General features: G+C 46.1%; 1 protein-coding gene across 1 annotated transcript in view; it reads left to right on the top strand.

Moving 5' to 3' along the window:
- Dmgdh (dimethylglycine dehydrogenase) overlaps positions 1-20449 on the top strand; it is a 67905-nt gene that overhangs the window by 18347 nt on the left and 29109 nt on the right. The window contains exons 6-13 of the mRNA XM_057789509.1: positions 4133-4381; positions 7360-7558; positions 9418-9587; positions 9922-10075; positions 12281-12446; positions 13038-13168; positions 16065-16282; positions 17986-18143. Coding sequence (XP_057645492.1) covers positions 4133-4381; positions 7360-7558; positions 9418-9587; positions 9922-10075; positions 12281-12446; positions 13038-13168; positions 16065-16282; positions 17986-18143 — 1445 coding nt within the window. The remainder of the gene's footprint in view (positions 1-4132; positions 4382-7359; positions 7559-9417; positions 9588-9921; positions 10076-12280; positions 12447-13037; positions 13169-16064; positions 16283-17985; positions 18144-20449) is intronic.

The raw sequence follows: 20449 nt of genomic DNA, 5'->3' as shown, positions 1-20449 counted from the left end.
GGATCCTAAGAAAGACATACATGGATCTAATCTACATGGGACATAGAAAAAGACAAGGTCTCCTGAGTAGATTGGGAGCATGGGGATCATGGGAGAAGGTTGAGGGGGAGGGGAAAGATAAGGAGGGGAGTAGGAAAAATACATAGCTCAACAAAAACAAAAATAGAATTAAATAATACCATAAAAAAAAAGAAAAAGAAAAAAGGTTGTCTGAGCTGCCCAGGAAGAAAAGCTCTAGGGATCTCATTCTAACAATGGTCAGCTCTTCAAGGAATGGCTGTCCTTCCTGCACGTTTTTGCCCCTCCAAGCTGTCCAGTCACCTTTGCTGTCTCGCTGTGGTATTCCAGGAAGCTCATGCTGAAACCTGTGTGAAGTGGCCCGCCTCAGTTCTCAACTCTATCCCATTCACACCAAATCTCCCACTATCTCTAATCCATCCCTCCCTCCCAGTTTCTTTTCCTTTTCCTCCCCTGGGCAGAAGTCACTGATTACATATTAGTAGCCCCTGGGAGTAAGGAGGAGTGTGTGTGTGTGTGTGTGTGTGTGTGTGTGTGTGTGTGTGTGTGTTTTCAAAGAACCTTTCTAACAGCTGGAGGCATTCTGTAAGGTCAACCTTGGCCTTGGTAATGGGGGGGGGCAGAGATCCGGTCACTCCACTTTCCTGCACTGATGTTGTTTTAATAACACCAGTTTTATGAATAAAAGCAAGCATCGCGTTAATGGTTTCAGAACGTGGCAGCTGGAACGTTTCCCAGAGTTACCCAGTGAGGCCAAGATGCCACACACCGTTGGGCAAAGTCCTCAGGGTAGCTCTGGAATCCTCCTGAAGGAACCAGGATGCAGAGTTGGAAAGGGTCGTACTGTGAGAGATGTAGGGGCTGCTGAGTCTTTGGAATGCCCATAGGGAGGGGAAAGAACAAAGGCCTGTGCGTTTGCTCAGGGCACGGGAGCTCTGGTCCAGAGACACATGCTTGGCCAAGCCTCTGCTTGAGGCAAGTTACCAATTTAGAAAAGTTAATAATGCCCTCTCAGAAAGTTATTGTGGACAGTAAAATATGAAATATCAGAACATTAGTTACAGTGATAATAATTAGGGCTGTAATGCCTATTTCCTTGAGAGTTTATGCCTGTCTGGGAAACATTAACTAGCATCAAGTATCATGGCTTCTTGGTGCTAATCATAAGATTATTCCTTTCTTCTGTCCCGAAACCATCTAGCAAACATTTGCTAGGAAATGACTTCCCAAGGAACTTGGTTGTTAAGCGAGGGTACCTGGGAATCACCTTGGAAGGTTTCCCAGGCTTCAGAAAGATTCTAATTCAGGGAGTCTAGCTGGGGGCTAGCAAGGTGTATTTATTATATGTGTTTTGTTTTTGAGATGCTGGGGATTGGGCCCAGGGCCTTGTGCAGGTTAGGCTGGTTGTCTTAGGGTCGCTATTGCTGTGAAAAAGCAATCTGAGGAGCAGAGAGTTTATTTCATTTTATACTTCCCCATCACTGAGGGAAGTTGGGGCAGGGACCCAGGGGCGGGAACTGAAGCAGAAGCCACACACGAGCACTGCTTACCTACAAGACTTGCTCAGTTTGTTTTCTTACACACCCCAGGACCACTAGCCCAGGGATGGCACCACCCACATGGATGGGCCCGCCCACATCCATCACTAATTTAAAAAATATTCCACAGGTTTGTATAAAGCCAATCTTACACATACATTTTCCCACTTGGGGTTCCCTTGTCCAAAACTAGCCAGGATACCAGTGTTCTTGCACTGAGCTATATTCCTGGTCTAGAAACTGTATTTTAACTATATTGTCTGTTCCTAGATGATTTCCCAAGACCTTTTCTTTGGGTGTGGTGGTGGTGGGTTGAGGGTTGCTGCTGAGGAGTGAACCTGGGGTCTCATTCACGCTGAGAACTGTGCCCCTGAACTACACCCTACACATTTATTTATTTATGTATTTAATTTTACATCAAACTAAGGCCTTGTTCAATTGCCAGGTAGCCTCAAACTGTATAGAATGCAAATGCAAATTTTTTTTTTTTTTTTTTTGCTTGTTTTGGTTTGGTTTTTCGAGACAGGGTTTCTCTGTAGCTTTGGAGCCTGTCCTGGAACTAGCTCTTGTAGACCAGGCTGGCCTCAAACTCACAGAGATCCTCCTGCCTCTGCCTCCTGAGTGCTGGGATTAAAGGCGTGCGCCACCACTGCCCGGATGCAAATTGGCTTTAAACTTGAAATTGTTTTCACCCTCTGAGGTCTGGGATTACCCTGTGCTCACCTCATCGGGCTGACACAGTTCCTGAGAACAGTCCTGGTCCTAAGGGGAGTGTGCTGACCATATTCTCTCCCTGTGCCTTCTCCTCCTCTCTCCTCCTCCTCTTTTCATCCTTCTTCTCTCCTCCTCTCTGTCCTCCTCCCTTGTCATTCCCCTCTTTTCCCCCCTCTCCCCTCTCTTGCTTTCCCCTCCCCTTCCCTCCCTTTCTCTCACTCTCCTCCTCTGCCTTCCCCTCCTCTTCCCTTCCTTTCCCCCCACTCCCTTCTTCTGCCTTCCCTTCTCCTCCCCTTCCTTTCCAACCCTCTCCTGTCCTCCCCTCCTCTTCCCTTCCTTTCCCTCCCTCCCCTTTTGTGCCCTCCCCTCCCCTCCTCTCTTTTCCAGTTTTTCTTTTTGTGTGACCCTAGTTGTGAGCGAGCAGGGCTGAGGAGGGTTCTCAGTGCTTCCAACATCTTAGCACGCAGCAAGCTAACTGCCCTTTATTACCCAGAACTTCATAAATGAACTGGATTCTGCTTTAGTCCACCCCTTGCTTGGGCCCAGGGACACATCCCAGGGACACAGCACCGCACAGGGACAGGGCCTAGACACACAGAAGCCATTCACTATGAAGGGAAGCTTTCTCGTGCATGGTAAGGAAAGTACCTCTTGACCCTGTTCCCAGTTGATTCATTAACCTGAGAAAATTTTGTAAATTTTATCTAAGAATTTTCCTAGTAATACCAATCAGGAAGAGACTGAATGATGCTGACACGGAGCCTAGTGTTTATCTAAAAAAGAGTTTCTGGGTGGTGGTGGCACACGCCTTTAGTCCCAGCACTCAGGAGGCAGAGGCAGGCGGATCTGTGAGTTTGAGGTCAGCCTGGTCTACAGAGTGCATTCCAGGACAGGCTCCAAAGCTACAGAGAAAAGCCCTGTTGCTACATTTTGCCCGTCACTGTATCAGACGAGAGAGACCTCCATTGTCACTGTGTACAAGGCATTTTGAAGACATGAATTGGGTCATGAATCAACCTCCCTTCAATCTAACCTCCTTCCTTCCAACCACTGTAGTTTTGCATGACCGGCTCTGCACTCTCAAACAGAGCTCGTTTCCAGTGCTACCTTTCTGTGCCCTTACCTTGCTTCCTCTCAGGATGCTTTTTCTGTGCTTGAGTCTCCCCTTTGACCTTGGATGCCGAGTGCTCTTGCAGGAGTTGCAGCATAATCCTAGCTAGACTTAGACTAATTCAATAAACAGAAAAGGCGGCTTCTCAGATACCAGCACCAAAGGGTAAATGGTGTGGAGCTTGTGGGATTTAAAGCAATACAGTTAGTTGAGATGCGGGCAAACATGAATTTTTTATTTTAATGATAAAATGCATTAATAAGCAAGGCATCCGACTCAGTAATTTATAATTATATTTGAATAGGACAGAATTTATCTTTTTCAATTTATGCTTTTAATCAAAATAACTAGATTGGGGATACTGTAGTACTTTGAATTCCTTGGCTAAGTATTTGACTTTAGATTTGAAAACTGTCTTAGTGTGTATAACGACAATATACAGCTTTGCTATTTCTTAGAAAGTCCTGACAGTGGTAATTCACACCTTTCTACAAGAAACAATAAATTAAGTCTCTAAATTATTTAAGACAGCAAAGGTCTCAGATGCCCACAGATTGGATTCCAAGTTTACAAAGGGCAGCCTGTGGGGGGTGATTACTCAAGCGTGACACCCTGACAGGCCAGACGGAAACAAAACAACAGAGCACTGAACCAAATAAACAATGATGTTTCCAAATACAAATTACCATATCAATGTCATAGGTATATGTATACATGTGATGATGTCTTTAAAATAATTTTCTCTCTTAAGGATTTTGGGCTCGTGAAGTAGGTAAAATGATTGGACTAGAGCATCCCCTCATCCCTGTTCAACATCAATATGTCGTCACATCAACCATACCGGAAGTGAAAGCTTTGAAACGAGAGCTCCCGGTACTCCGTGACCTGGAAGGATCCTACTACCTCCGACAGGAAAGGGACGGGCTCTTGTTTGGGCCATATGAAAGTCAGGAGAAGATGAAGCTTCAGGCCTCCTGGGTCACTCAGGGAGTCCCTCCAGGTGAGTTCAGCAAATGAAGGTACAAAGGTCAGAGAAGATGGATCAACTCCCCGTGGCTGGGAGCCAGGTAGAGAACAAGACGGAACCCCAGTGCTACCCTTCAGGTGTCTGGGATGGCATGAGGGAGGGATTGGAGGTGAGTCTGTGAAGAGTAAGCAGACCCGAGGAAAGGGCTGAGGAGAGAAGTTGACGCTAGAGATGGGGCTTCTGGCAAAGGCCCTTTCACCATGCCAACCGTCTGCCAAGTCCTTTCCCTCAATCTGCCTATTTGGTCTGGTTTCAAGATCTGAACACAGATTCGTGTGCTCTGACAGTTGTCCACACTGCAAGTGCCCAAGACAGGATTTCCAGCCTACAAAGAATGCAGGCCAGAGTCCTCAACCAAGTTGGAACAATGGGCAGAGGTCCTCCTGCACCTCACAAGCAAGGATGACTCAGCTCGGGGCTGCAGCAAGAAGGGCCATGCTCCTAGTTCCGTAGGGGAGAAGGGCCACGGTTTTTTGTTTTGTTTTTCATTATTTTTCCTCCATGAGACATTTCCATGAAGCCAAATCAAGAATTGGCTTATCTAGGCAGACACCCCTAGTTTAACCTTGTGTGTACGTGTGTGTCCCTGTATGCAGGTGCATATATGTACAGACACAGTCTACATTTTATTTGTTGGAATAGGTCTCTCACTGGCCAGGAACTCATCAGAAGTAAGCTGGATGGCCAGTGAGCCCCAGGAATTCACTTTGTCTCCACCTCTTTAGTGTTGGAGGTTTCAAGTACATGCAGCCATTCCCAGCTTTCTCTCATCTATCTATCTATCTATCTATCTATCTATCTATCTATCTATCTATCTATCCATCTAATCTATCCATTCATTATCTATCTATCTATCTATCTATCTATCTATCTATCTATCTATCTATCTATCTATCTATCTCTCTATCCATCCTCTATCTATATATCTATCCATCCATTATCTATCTATCTATCTATCTATCTATCTATCTATCTATCTATCTATCTATCCATCCATCCATCCACCATCTATCTATCTACCTATCCATCTAATCTATCTATCTATCTATCTATCTATCTATCTATCTATCTATCTATCTATCTATCTAATCTATCTATCCATCATCTATCTATCCATCATCTATCTACCTATCTATCTAACCATCTAATCTATCTATCTATCCATCCATCTTCTATCTATCTATCTATCCATCCATCTATCCATCCATCATCTATCTATCTATCTATCTATCTATCTATCTATCTATCTATCTATCTCCATCTTATCTATCTATCCATCCATCATCTATCTATCTATCCATCCATCATCTATCTACCTATCTATCCATCTAATCCATCTATCTATCTATCTATCTATCTATCTATCTATCTATCTATCTATCTATCTATCTCCATCTTATCTATCTATCTATGCATCTATTTAATTTATTTAAAACATGGGCTCTGGGTTGAACTTAGGTCCTTGTGCTCACAAGACCAGCTCTTTTCTAGGCAGATCCATCTCCCCAACCCTCTAGTTTCAGCCTGAGAAAGGAGCTAAACTATGGTTTGGTTTGGGCACTGAAATATTTGAAGCAATGTGAAGAAAGGTAAGTGTATTTTCTGCAACTGTATGTTGATAGGCAATTTGGGGCAGAGAACTTATCCTTCCTCCCATGTACCAGGAAAGGATTTCTAACCCACCTTGCCCCCTGAAGAGGCTGGTCTGGCAGCCCGAGGGCTTTGGTTTTGCTGAGTAGGCCCTACACATCTGGGCCCCGCACATCTGGGCCTGAGCAGAATTGATCCTGACTTCAGAGTGACGGCTGGGCTGCTAGGGAGGTTAGTATGGAGAGCGGCTCTGTCTCCATCCTGCCTAAGCTGTGGCTTCTCTGCCAAATAAATGCAGAACAAATATTTAAATAATCCTAACTGGAGAGAGAGTGGACTGTGCGTTGTGCTTGACATGGGTGTCCACGTGACCCAGTGTAACCGTGCTCGCTTGGAGGTTCCATGCCTCTGCCCTGACCTGCAATTCTCAAGAAGGGCTGGGAGAACCTGGGTGGATGCTATGTGGATGAACATCATGAAGTTTATCTGTGGCCATGCTTTTAGTCACGGTTACTTCTAGGACAAGCAGAAGGTAATCGTTGTGCAAGACTCACCTCTGCACACGGGGATCTGGCCTGCGGATGCACATGGGAGCAAGCTACAAGATGGAGGCTGCCCAGGGAAAGGAGAGTTCAAAGCGCTCTTAAGTCCTCCATCCTGGGTCCTGGAACAGTGGTCCTCATTCTCCAGGGTCCTGGAATACACTCCATTCTTAAGTCCTCCATCCTGGATCCTGGAGCAGTGGTCCTCATTCTCCAGGGTCCAGGAATACACTCCATTCTTAAGTCCTCCATCCTGGATCCTGGGGCAGTGGTCCTCATTCTCCAGGGTCCGGGAATACACTCCATTCGCTCTCCCTTTTATGTTAATTGAAAGATAAAAAAATCAAAAATAAAAAAACTCCTAACAAACTAAGCTATTAATAACAATTGCATCAAATATTGGGGGCTAAGCCCCAACCATAAATTTCAATTTCTATTTACTAAAAAGATGACTTTGATTTAGAAAGGAATAGCATTATTGTTCCCAGGAATATTATAGGTACTCACGTGGGAATAGTGAGTGCCTAGTTTAGGCTTAATATCTTTTACATTGATTGACAGGTATATGTGGACATTTAAATGCCATAACACTTGTGTGAGGGTCAAAGAATGATTTTCAGGGGTCAGTTGTTTCCTAGGGAATGAGCTCAGGTTGTCAGGTTTGGGGGCAAGTGCCTTTAACCCAAGTCTCTCACTGGCCCTGAGTTTAGCGTCTAAAGACAAAAGAATGTCTGCCTTACAGGCATTTGTTGCAGAGATCGCATTGCTTTGAGACCTTTTTGTCCACAACACTTTGACCACAGAGGTTTGTCTCTCTAGGCTTTGGAAAAGAACTTTTTGAGTCTGACCTGGACCGGATCACGGACCACCTAGAAGCTGCCATGGAAATGATTCCTGTTTTGAAAAAGGCAGACATCATCAATATTGTCAATGGTCCCATCACCTACTCTCCTGACATTCTGCCTATGGTGGGGCCCCACCAGGGGGTCAGAAACTACTGGGTGGCCATAGGCTTTGGGTGAGTAGCACCCTAATGCTTGACATGTCTTGAAGAAGCACTTACTTTAGCTAAACCCTTTATCAAAGTATCAGGCCCCAGAATGGAAGAGGAAGAGCTGACGGAGGATGGGGAAGCAGTAGAGTGGGGAGTAAGGGAAGGGTGGGATTTTCTCCTTTTGATAACCAAGGAATGAAGAGGAACTAATCACATAATGGGCTAAGCACTTATGTGATCAAGCTTAGCAGGCAGAGGCAATCACTGTCTGAAACTCTCTTCACGTCTTTCCTGCCCTTCCATTCTTTTTATGCCATTGACTTCCAACGGGTTATTTGCCCCAATTGGACATGAATATTTTCATATCAGAATGTGACATATTCAAAGTATCAAATGGATCGCATGTCTTATGTGTTTTCACAGTAATTCCTGTTTGTCTAACGTGATTTACTTCTGTGTAACTTCCCTGGCCGCTTCCTACTTAAGATTCCAGTCCTTGCCCGTGTTTCATTTCTAATATTTGTTCCATTAATATGCTGAATATTGATGTCAAGCTCACTTCACCATCATATCACAGTTTCTAATATTCTAGTTTTCTTCTCTATTCTGTTTGGCTGTTTGTTCAGATCATCTTTAATGATTGCGGCTCTGTGCCGGGGCTCATGCTGCAAGTACCAATTGATGCCTTTGTGTTCTCCTTGGGACCTAACCATGTTTCTAAAGGAGTGCAATTGTGGGGAGAACATTTTGCTTTCTGCCAAATTCCTCTCACACGTCTCAGAAGCAAAGTGCAGGCTGTGAAGTCACTATAGTTTGGGGGATGCCAGGGTTCTTTTGTGAGGGTTTTTTTTAAATATATGGGAATGGGGGTCAAACCCAGGGATAGAATGGGGTTCTCACAATATCAACTTCCTTTGATTCTCTCCCCACGACTCTCACCCCATTCAGTTTCTTAAAAGTTCCTTTTTATGTAACCACAGATAAACCCGTATTTAAAGACTTTGTTGGATAAGGACGGGAGGGTAGACCCACATAAAGCCTACCGGGAACTGTGATTCTGACATCATAATATGTGTAGTTTAAAGCATCCTTGGGGAATGGGGACTGTAGCTCAGTTGGTAGAATCCCAGTTTAACATGCAAGAAGCCCTGGGTTTAATCCCCAGTGCCCTACAAGCCATGCATAGTACTATATCCCTGTGATACCAGGGCTAGGAAGGGGGAGGACAGGAAGATCAGAAGTTCAAGGCCACCCTCAGCTAGATAGTCAGTCTGAGGCCAGCCTGGGTTACATGAGACCCCAATGCATCTTCTTGTGGGAACAGGGACAGGCAGACCTTCCCCTCCAAGAGACCTGCTAGTTACTAATTACAGAGGCCTTGTCCCCTTCTACCCTCTCCCACAAGCCCCCACTGAGTGCCCGCCCCCATTGGAGTGCTTCTAAGTACAAGATCCCTTGCATAGAGGCCGCTACTTAAGAGAATCAGCACTACTCTGAGTTGAGAAGAGATGGAGGGGTATCTCCCACAGAGTTTCCTATCACAGGATAATCACAGTTCAGAAGGCAGGTGAGGGCAACCAATCCGCACTGAAGCCAGTGCTGTTACTAGCTGGCAGCCACAGGCTACCTGGAGGTCTGGTTTCCCTCAGGGTGGAACTGTGAAAACACACCAGCAATCAAGTCAGGTGCCTTCATTTGCATACCGTACCACACACTGATGTGTTTTTGAGGGGAAACAACGTACAGCATAAAGATTATATTACTTGTGTGTTTTCCCTGGCCTCGGTGACTCCAACTTCGATGGCCTGGAAGCTGTTTGAACATGTTGTACCCATTCGAACGTACCTCATTTGTAACATGCCACCATCCTTTGTATCCAAAAGCTATGGCATAATCCACGCTGGTGGGGTAGGGAAGTTCCTCAGTGACTGGATCCTGCACGGAGAACCCCCTTTTGACCTGATTGAACTGGATCCCAATCGCTATGGCAAATGGACCACGGCCCAGTACACGGAGGCCAAAGCCAGAGAATCATACGGGTTCAACAACATTGGTGAAGTACTAATTTTCTGACATCTAGAAAGACCTCTAGGTGTAGACCCTGCTCTGTCCCCTGGGGGTGGCGAGGACCTGTGAACAGCACTGTGCTTTAAGACACAACAAGGGATGTGTGTGACTACATAGAGCTAATGATTGGATACATCACTGATTTTAAGTTTTGAGTGTATTTTTACTTTACCTTTTGATGATCAGTATAAGTGACATCTTTTAGAAGAAACATATATATGCTTTGGATTGTAAGTTCTCTGGTCTCCATTTTGAAATCCCTTCGATACATTGTGTCGTTTCCGTGACAAGCTGTTAGAGCACCCATGTTCTCTTCACAGTCGGTTATCCTAAAGAAGAGCGGTTTGCAGGGAGGCCGACCCAGAGGGTCAGTGGGCTCTACAAGATCCTGCGGTCCAAGTGTTCCATGGGCTTCCATGCAGGCTGGGAACAGCCACACTGGTTCTACAAACCTGGCCAGGACACTCAGTATCGGTAAGTGAATGTCTTAGCGGCCTGTGATCTGATCAAGGGCTTCCACGGCAGGGCAGAGCGGGAGGACGGCAGGGAGGAGCGGGAGGACAGCAGAACAAAGGACGGCAGGGCAGGAGGACGGCAGGGCAGAGCAGGAGGACAGTAGGGAGGAGCGGGAGGACGGCAGGGAGGAGAGGGAGGACGGCAGGGAGGAGCGGGAGGATGAAAGGGAGGAGCGGGAGGACGGCAGAGCAGGAGGACGGGAGGGCACAGGTTCTTTCTTCTGCCATTACCATGTGTCGCTCTCAGGGGAGCACTGAGCCCACTCGGGTATCTCTTATCTGTTTGTGGTGGCGGCACTTATTAAGCAAGCCCAAGGGACACTGGCCAGTCTCAGTGAAGACTCTTCTACTGGCAGTTGCCAGACCTCAGGGACCCTTCCTCGTCCCCATACAATTACTGATATGGCTCTGATTGACAGCAGAAGGTTTGTCATAGCTTAGGTTCAAATACCACATGGAAAGAACCCACAGCTCTGGGTCACGAAACAGCCAAGGGCACCCGCATTTTGGGTTAAACTAAAATACCCAACCTGCCCTCAGAACAGGCATGTGAGCTCCTGTGAAGTGCTGCATGTCATTGATGGACGCGGGGTTAATGGTGCTTATTTTCCCCACGAGAACCCGTAAACTAAGGAAAACTGAATAGCAAGTCTAGAAGACAACTTATGGTTCCCGGCAAATGGTTCCTTTTTGCTGCTCTCACCAGGGCTTGGGGCTGGAAAGAAGGAAGTCTGGATGGTAAAGCACTTGCTGCACAAACGCCAGGGCTTGAGCTGCCCCCAGTACCCATGGAGGAAAGTCGGCTGTAGGGGCACATGCTTGTAATCCCAGTGCTGGCGGGATGGAGACTGGGGTCTCTGGGTCTTGCTGGGCAGTCAGCCTAGCCTATTGCAAACTCCAGGCTGGTGAGAGAGCTCGACTGGGTAATAAAATAAGGTGGACGGTTCTTGGGGTATGGTACCTGAGATTGTCCTGTGGCCTCAACATGAACACATGCACCCATACATGAACATGCATGCACAAGAAACAACAGGTTTTGATGTTTACTTTAAATTCAGGTGAGTGATGTGAGACACTCAGAATGAATGAGTGTGTTCCACTCTAGGAGCAGCTGACCTAGCATGTTTGGGGGCCAGATACTTGGCTTGGTTTTCCAGGAATGACTCAGATAAATACTAGCTTTGTTTCATTTTGTGAGATTTAGATCTGGCTTCATTTTTTTTTTATTTTAATAGTTAAGCTACTGGAAAATCCTGCAGACTTAGCACGGTGCTCTGAAGTGAAAAATAGCATGTTGGAAGTTTGCTTAAGTGGAAAGGACCTTCTGAAATGAATCCAGAGACCTTTGCTTTAGACCCAGCTCTGTCATTAGCGGCTGCAAAAGACCTAGAAGTCACTCTGTGCCTTTTCTTTGGAAAGTGAAGGTGCTAGGCTAGACCATTGCTTAACTCAGTCATGGACACTCTCTGCAACCCTCCACGATGCTCAGTCTCTTTTAACAAGAGAAAGTGACTTGCATTCATGGTTCTGAAGATAGTGCTGGCTAAACAGCTGCATGTGAGCATGTACAGGAATATACACTTGGCATATAAACACATGTGCACACACAGGGACATATACATGTGCACACACAGAGACATATACATACATGCACATACAGGGGTGTATATATATGAATATATATGCACACACAGACATATATACATATATGCACATACAGGGACATACACACACGCACAGACATGTGTTCAACATTCAAACACACATGGGTATACACACACACACTCCATTCTGATTTAATGAGGCTTAACAATTGGTATTTGAAAAATGCTCCCCAGATGATTCTAGCATGCAAGCAGGATTCAAAACCCTTGGACTGTTGCCTTATTCACTGCCCTTCAGACCAGAGCACTCAAGAGTTCTGCCCTATTTTTCTCACTAATTAACACTCATTCACTATAAAATGAGTGGAACACTTAGATAAGTAAGCTATAAAAGGTCAGATTCCAACATGTGTATATAATTTACAGAACACATTGGAGGGTGCACCTCTTCCAGCCCCATAGTCTTTTCGAGATGGGGGGGGCGTGATTGAAATATTCTTATTCTATAATTCTTAGATAATGGATGACAATTGTCTTGAACAGTAAATATCACATTCCAGGCCAAGTTTCCGCCGCACAAACTGGTTTGAGCCAGTGGGTTCTGAGTACAAACAGGTTATGCAAAGAGTTGGTGTAATTGACCTGTCTCCATTTGGCAAGTTCAACATCAAAGGCCAAGATTCCACCCGACTTCTGGACCATCTCTTTGCAAATGTCATTCCTCAGGTAAATAGACAAGGTCCAGGATTCTGACCTGGTCCTTCCAAAAACCAAACAAAAACCCTAACCCACCCTTCTTCGATTTCACTTATTCTGAGTTGAAGGCTAGAAGGCTTCAACTGACCAAGAGTACGCAAGCTGATTCTCAATGGCCATTTCTGCTGAGTGAATTGTAGTTTAGGAAACTAATGGCTTTATTTAACGTGCCGATGAGATCCTAAAAGTTGACTGCAGTTAAATGGATGTGGAGGCTTTTTAAATTACTATGCTTATTTATCTATGTGTGTCACGCCTGCAGCGGTCAGAGGACAACTTACAGGTGTCTCTTCACCTGTGGGGTCCAGGGACTGGATTTAAGGTGTCAGCTTTGGCTGAAACTGCCCTTCCCCAGAGCCATCTTCCCAGCCCCGACGTGCAATTTTTCGAACAAATAATCTTTGTCTGATTGTTTAAATGGAAAATGTAAATGAACCTTTGCTTTGGTTCATGCACTTGACACAGATGATAAGAGGTGGCGGTTTCTCACTGTCCACACCTTCTACATGTGTGCTAAGCTGTTTAATTCACCCTAACATGATTTTCAATCCTTTGGCGCAGGTGGGCTTTACAAACATAAGTCACATGCTGACACCCAAAGGCCGAGTGTATGCTGAGCTTACTGTCTCGCACCAGTCCCCGAGCGAGTTCCTGTTGGTTACAGGTTCTGGGTCGGAGCTTCATGATCTTAGGTAAGTACACACCAGGAAAATAATTTTGAGCGGGTGATGCACTGATTCAATCTCACAAGAGCTTTGCTGGTGCCAGAACATTCTAGTTTCCTTTCTGTCGCTGTAATGGAATACCTCGACCAAAAGCAATGTAGAGAAGAAAGGTGTTGAGTTAGGTCAGTTTACAATTTCAGGTTACAGGCCGTCATTGTGGGGAGCTCAGGGCAGGAGCAGGACCTTCAGACAGCTAGCACTGTTACATCTGTAGTCACGAGCAGGGAGAAGGGAATGCATGCATGGCTGCTTGCTGGCACTCAGCCCATTCTCAGACAGTTTAGGACCCCTGCCTGGGTAATGAGGCTGCCATTATGGGATGAATCTTTCTACATCACTTAACTTAGTTAAGACAATGCCCCACAGACATACCCACAGGCCAGCATTCCTCGCTGAGACTTTGCCCAGATGACTCTAGGTTGCATCAAGCTGACAAAGATGCTCTTTATGGTGGCTGAAGATATGGGTTAGCCATCAGCAGCACTGGCATCTCTTCCAGAGGACCAGGGTTTGATTCCCAGCACCCACATGGTAGCTCATAACCATTTTAACTCCAGTTCCAGGAGACCTTACGTCCTTTTCTGTCCTCTAGGAGTACCAAGCACATACATGATGTACAAACATAAATGTAGGCAAAAATACACCCACATATAAATAAAATAAAATTTAAAAAGATAAGCCGGGTGATGGTGGCGCACGCCTTTAATCCCAGCACTCGGGAGGCAGAGGCAGGCGGATCTCTGTGAGTTCGAGACCAGCCTGGTCTACAGAGCTAGTTCCAGGACAGGCTCCAAAGCCACAGAGAAACCTGTCTCGAAAAACCAAAAAAAAAAAAAAAAAAAAAAAAAAAAAAAGGATAATCATGACACAGTACTTAAAGAACAACTTTAGTTGTTGTTTTTTTTTTTTTTCAAGACAGGATTTCTCTATTGCTTTAGAGCCTATCCTGGAACTAGCTCTTGTAAACCAGTTTGGTCTCAAACTCACAGAGATCCGCCTGCCTCTGCCTCCCGAGTGCTGGGATTAAAGGTGTGTGCCACCACTGCCCGGCTAGTTTTTTCTTAAAGTGTGTGTGTGTTGAGTGTTTGTGTGCATGTGTGTATGTATGTGCACGTGTGTGAGTATGTGTGTGAGTTTGTGTGTGAATGTGTGTGTACATGTGTGTGTGAGTATGTGTGTGTAAGTGTATATGTGCACGAGTGTGAGTTTGTGTGTGAATGTGTGAGTACATGTGTGTGTGAGTATGTGTGTGTATGTGAATGTGTGTGTTTATGTGTATGTATGCATGGAGATGCCTGAAGAGGCCAGAATAGGGCATCAGAGCCCCTGGATCTGGAGTTACGGGTGGCTGTGCACCAATCATACCTGAGTGCTCTGCAAGAGCCTCCGCTCTCTTACAGAGTCATCTCCCAGCCCCCAACTTCAATTCTTAAACCTTACCGATGTGAACAAACCTCACCTGTTCTGCAGGAGTAGTTGAAGCAAAGTCCCAGCCCACTCCACAAGGTTGCCTGCCCAGTGGGTTTTCTGGTTCTGACAATACTGACTCTAATTTACTAAACATCATCAATGAGCCACCACGCCTTTCAGACCTCAATTCTCTTAAGATTTTGCAGGGGCTGGGGAGATGGCTTCATAGGTAAAGTGCATCCTTCACAAGTGTGAGCTGGAGTTTAGACTCCCCAGCAACCATATAACGGCAGATAGGAATGGTGGCTTGCAGGTAATCCTAGCACTTAGGAGGCAGAGACAGGACATTTGAAGAGCAAGCTGGCTAGCTAGACTGTCAACTAGGGTTCAGGAGAGAGGTTCCACCTCAAAATATAAGGTGGAGTGCCATCAAGGAAGTTACTCACTGTCAACCTTTGACCTCTACACATGCATACACACGTATCTCCACATACATACAACATGAAACATGTGTGCATGCACACACATCACACACACACATGCATGTGCCCAATAAAAAGTTCTTACAAAGGAAGCATTATCCTCTTTTTCAGATGGGGAAACAGGTGTGGGTAAAAGTCACCTGCCCACGTCTGCAGGAGTGATTAAGGTGCCACACCGGGCTCACTTCAGCCAGCTTTCCCTTAGTCATGGCTCCCTCTGTGGGACCCAGTGCACACGGCCTCACAACTAGATTGCTTGTAAAGTTTCCGTCTTCCGTTCAACATCCCCAAAGTACGCGGGATGTTATTGCCAAATCAAGGTCTGACTCAAAGTCTCCCTTAGTTGCAGAATGATGAAAGTCTGCTGATCAGGTGCGAGGGGCGTGGAGGTCACCTTACTCATCGAAGCCTCCCTGAGTCTAGACGAACACTGTGATAGACTCCCAGGGCTCTGGGGACGGCTCAATAAATTATAGACGGGCCAGAGAACTGCCTTCCAAAACCTCATCAAGACTTAGAAATTGAGACTGGAGTTTTCTTCTTTCTTTGTGATTGTCAGAGCAATTATGTGTCTGGTGGCAGGCGCATTATTAATGGCTAGCAGCACAATATGCATCCTGGGTGCAGGCACTGAAGCAAACTCAGTTTAAATTAATTTTTGAAGATGGAACCATTAGTTTAAATGCAACAGAACCATCCCTATTTACAACCGTGGCAAAGCTCATTTAAACTGGATGATTCTTGTTACCTGGAAAATTCCCTCCCAAGTCTTAAGTGAGCAATTTAAAGAGAATCTTTTTACCTCTCAGGGACTCGGTGTTGGCAACTTTCAAAGCGAGATGGCTTCATACCATGGCCCTCTAGGGACTTTCTGATAATTCTTGACTTGCAGCAAGTCTTCAGAGACGTGATATGTTAGAGGCACGCATTATTCCAGCGACGCTTACGCAGTGCTTATGATCCCAATGCAGATGGATTGAAGAAGCAGCTGTCAGAGGTGGCTATAATGTTGAAATTCAAAACATAACTGATGAGCTTGGGGTCCTGGGAGTGGCAGGGCCATATGCAAGGCAAGTCCTTCAGAAGCTGACCTCAGAAGATCTCAGCCATGACGCTTTCAAGTTCCTTCAAACCAAGTCTCTAAAGATGTCTGACGTTCCTGTCACTGCGATCAGGATCTCCTATACGGGTAAGAACTGGGAAACAACCTAAAGTAAGGAAAGGCTGCCAGAAATGGGACACACACACACACACACATGCACACTCAGGCAGTTGCACCCTCACAATGCATGCTCGCACACACGCTCACACATCCCTACACGCACAGCCACACCCTCGCAATGCATGTTGACACACACACGTGTTCACACATACCCCCACTGTCACACCCTTAATGCACACTCACCTGCACATACACTCATGCTCACCTTCCCACACTCTTACACTCACATGCTCACTCACACATACACTTATACTCACACACAAACACTCATGCATTACTCCCCCCCACACACACACATACTTTCTCTGATTTTGAAGAAATATTTCTTCTGCCCAACTCTAAGACAAGAAGTCTGTCCGGCCACCCTCCTCTCTAGTGCCCCCACCCATTTCTAGGTGCTTCCCTTTGGAAGGGTAGACAAGCAAAGAGCAAAAGACAGCCATTGGACTAGCTGGAAGACCCCAGTCAGGAGACTGTATGGGAACGCTCACAGTGTGGCTTCCAACCTGATGTGACTGTGGCAAGCTTTCCACGAGTCCCCTGGTCCTCAACCTCCCCAATGCTGTGACCCATTAATACAGTTCCTCATGTTGGGGTGACCTCCCCAACCATAAAGTTATTTTTGTTGCTACTTCATAACTGTAATTTTGCTCCTGTTATGAATCATAATGTAAATATCTGTGTTTTCTGATGGCCTTAGGCAACCCCTATGAAAGGGTTGTTTGACCTCCAAAGGGGTCGAGGCCCACAGGTTGGGAACCACTGCACTAGAGCATGGCCCCTGGCAATCCTCCCAGTCATGTGGTCTCTGGGAGACCTGCGGCCAGCCTGGCACAGAGTAGGCATTTGGTGCAGGAAGCTCTTGATTACCCCATGATGCTCAGGCTAACCCCCTCCCACTCCTCCCACTCCTGTGTCCCCTTACTAAGGAGCGCTGGGTGCCCAGGCATTCACTTAGCTCGATAATGCTCCTGCTCGGGTGGTGTCCTGGCGGAGCCCATCACTACCGACCTGTGACGATGGGGAACAAGAGTGTGCTCACTGTTAACGTCACAGCCTCCCGGACCTCCATTCTAACTTTCCCAACCTTGGCAAAAAAAGCAACAGGAATCAAACTCGGATCATCAGGCTTGGCAGCAGACACCTTTGCCCACTGAACCCTTGTGTGACCCCCATCCCATCCTGCACCTTTTTAAGACATGCTTTCTGGGATCATTACTGTCTGAACTGGCCCCTTGCCCTCTTTAAAGCTTTTAGTTAGCTTTGTTTTTGGATAGTGTTTCAGTAGCCCAGGTTAGCCCTGCGCTCAGAATCCTCCTTCCTCAGCTTTCTGAGTATAAGCATCACAGACATCCTCTCTGTATCCACCCAAACCCTTGAAAACATGTGCTGGTTGTTACCCTACTATCCTTGCCCTGGAAACAGTCGAGGCTCAGGATGAAGCCAAGGTCTAGGGTGGGAAGTGAGTCCGGACTAGAGTCCTTCTGTCTCCGAAGACAAGTCATCTGGCACTCGCCCTCCGTGTAGGAGCCAGGACTGCACACAAATGGCCTGGCAAAGGCGGCATCATGCGAGCAGGCTTTCTCCTGAGCGCGCTGGCTAACACACACGAGTGCTCGCCCTGCAAGCGCTGTTCTCAGTGCTGAGTGGACTCTGCCCGTGCATTTCAGGTGAGCTGGGATGGGAGCTGTACCACAGGAGAGAAGACTCTGCAGCCCTGTATGAGCTCATCATGAATGCGGGCCAGCAGGAGGGGATCGACAACTTTGGAACATATGCCCTGAACGCCTTAAGACTGGAGAAAGCTTTCCGAGCGTGGGGCTCAGAGGTTTGAATACCGGCACCCTCATTAAGACCTTATGTCTGTTTATCTAATGTTTGTCGGGGCACTAGTCTAACAGTCTTGTCAATTCTGGCAGAGAAATCAGACACTGTTAGGTGACTTTGATTAGGGAAAGAGGCTTCCTCTATTTAGCATCGAACATTGACTGGGTTCTGGAATCGTGTTTATTCTGCCTTAACCCTCCAAACAGTTTCTTCCTTCCTTTCGAGACAGGGTTTCTCTGTGTAGCCCTAGCTATCCTGGAACTAGCTCTTGTAGACCAGGCTGGCCTCAAACTCACAGGGATCCGCCTGCCTCTGCCTCCCGAGTGCTGGGATTAAAGGCCCCCAGGTATTTTCTAACAGGCACATCCCAGAGGATTCGAGAATCTCCGTTCATCTCTCCTTCTCTGTTGTGTAGTGTCTCGTCTCATTTTTTTCTCATAATACAACCTTGGTTGAACTAATGTTCTTTTTTTTTTCCTGTGGGATGGGGACAAGGGTCCCGTACATGTTGGTCTAGTCTTTCCCACCAGTAATAGTGGTAATCAAGGCTTTCTCTTTGTAGAATGCTTATCCATTTATGCAACATTTTTATTTATGTGTATTTGTTCTACCTAGCTGCTGCCTGGTCTCTTCCGTGTTGTTGTAATAAAATGCCCTGACACAAGCAAATTCAGGGAGGAGGGGTTAATTCAGTCCTCAGTTCCAGTTCTTCAGAGTGGGGACGTCACAACGGCAGTCGCTTGAGGGAGCTGGTCACAACACATCCATAACCGCAATGAATGCCTGCGTACTGCTGCTGGGCTGCTGGCTTTCTGCGTTTTAACCAGCCCAGGGTCCCTGAGCAGGGAATGCAGTGTCCTCAATGACGATGGGTCTTCCCACATCAATTATAATCAAGATACACTACAAGCGCACACAGAAGCTTTTGTCCCACGAGTGACATTTAGCCATCACCCTTCTCAGCTGTCCAAGAACGAACTGTTACCAAGATTCTTATTTTGCATCCAAACACGCTGGTATCCTTGAGTCACGCAGTCCAGATTCCCGATCCTGGTCCTAGTCACCTGTTTTTATTTCCTTGTGAGAGAACCAAACCCCTAACATTTTCAGAGAACTGTTCTCTTGGAAAACACTGAGGTTTTAGGGGCCGTGGAAACGATGAGTCTCAGAGTGGGGACTCTGGGGTTTAGCTTTATCCTCTACAGCCTGCGTACTTACAAGCTAATTCGGTGACGGAATCTCTCGGATATTCTGTTCTTCAGTGAAATAGAGTATTTATCCTAAAGAATTAACACAGACACAGAGATGGTTTATAAAGAGCCAAATAAACACACCATACCATTAATTTCTTTTTTTTTTAATCCCTCTGCTAATATTGCTTTATTATCACTCAAATTGAGATCTTGGATCATGAAATAGGTCATATTACATTCATCATGGTGTATTCCTCTCTAACCTGTTTTAGACTCATCATACTAAGAGGTTTGTTTTCTTTTTTTAAATTTTATTGTATTTATTGTATTTATTTATTAAAGATTTCTGCCTCCTCCTCGCTACTGCCTCCCATTTCCCTCCCCCTCCCCCGATTAAGTCCCCCTCCCTCGTCAGCCCTAAGAGCAATCAGGGTTCCCTGCCCTGTGGGAAGTCCAAGGACCACCCACCTCCATCCAGGTCTAGTAAGGTGAGCATCCAAACTGCCAAGGCTCCCACAAAGCCAGTACGTGCAGTAGGATCAAAAACCCATTGCCATTGTTCTTGAGTTCTCAGTAGTCCTCATTGTCCGCTATGTTCAGCGAGTCCGGTTTTATCCCATGCTTTCTAATTTAACGTGAAAGCTCAGGTCTTGGGCCTTGGAGGAAGCTAGTTCCTGTCTGCTTCAAGGCACGATCTACAGCCAGGACTTAGATGAGGCCAGTGCCTTCAGAAAAACAGAGCAGTTTTGTCTCCGTTGTCTCCCCAAAGAAGTGCAGAGAGGCATTCTTCTGAGTTAGGACCGTTTTCCCAACAGTGCCAGAGCGCCCTCTAGTGTTGAAACAGCGACGAAACCGCTCTGTTTTTTTTTTTTTTTGTTTTGTTTTTGTTTTTTTTTTTTTTTTTTTTTTTTGGTTTTTCGAGACAGGGTTTCTCTGTGGTTTTGGAGCCTGTCCTGGAACTAGCTCTTGTAGACCAGGCTGGTCTCGAACTCACAGAGATCCGCCTGCCTCTGCCTCCCAAGTGCTGGGATTAAAGGCGTGCGCCACCACCGCCCGGCCGCTCTGTTTTACTAAAAAGGATTCTCCAAGTTTGAGCAAACTGAAAAATAATTTC

Source organism: Chionomys nivalis, chromosome 15 (genome assembly GCF_950005125.1).
Source record: "Chionomys nivalis chromosome 15, mChiNiv1.1, whole genome shotgun sequence".
In the NCBI taxonomy this organism is placed as follows: Eukaryota; Metazoa; Chordata; class Mammalia; order Rodentia; family Cricetidae; genus Chionomys; species Chionomys nivalis.
The sequence above is the reverse complement of the archived record's forward strand: the minus strand, read 5'-3'. Positions and strand labels throughout refer to the sequence as shown.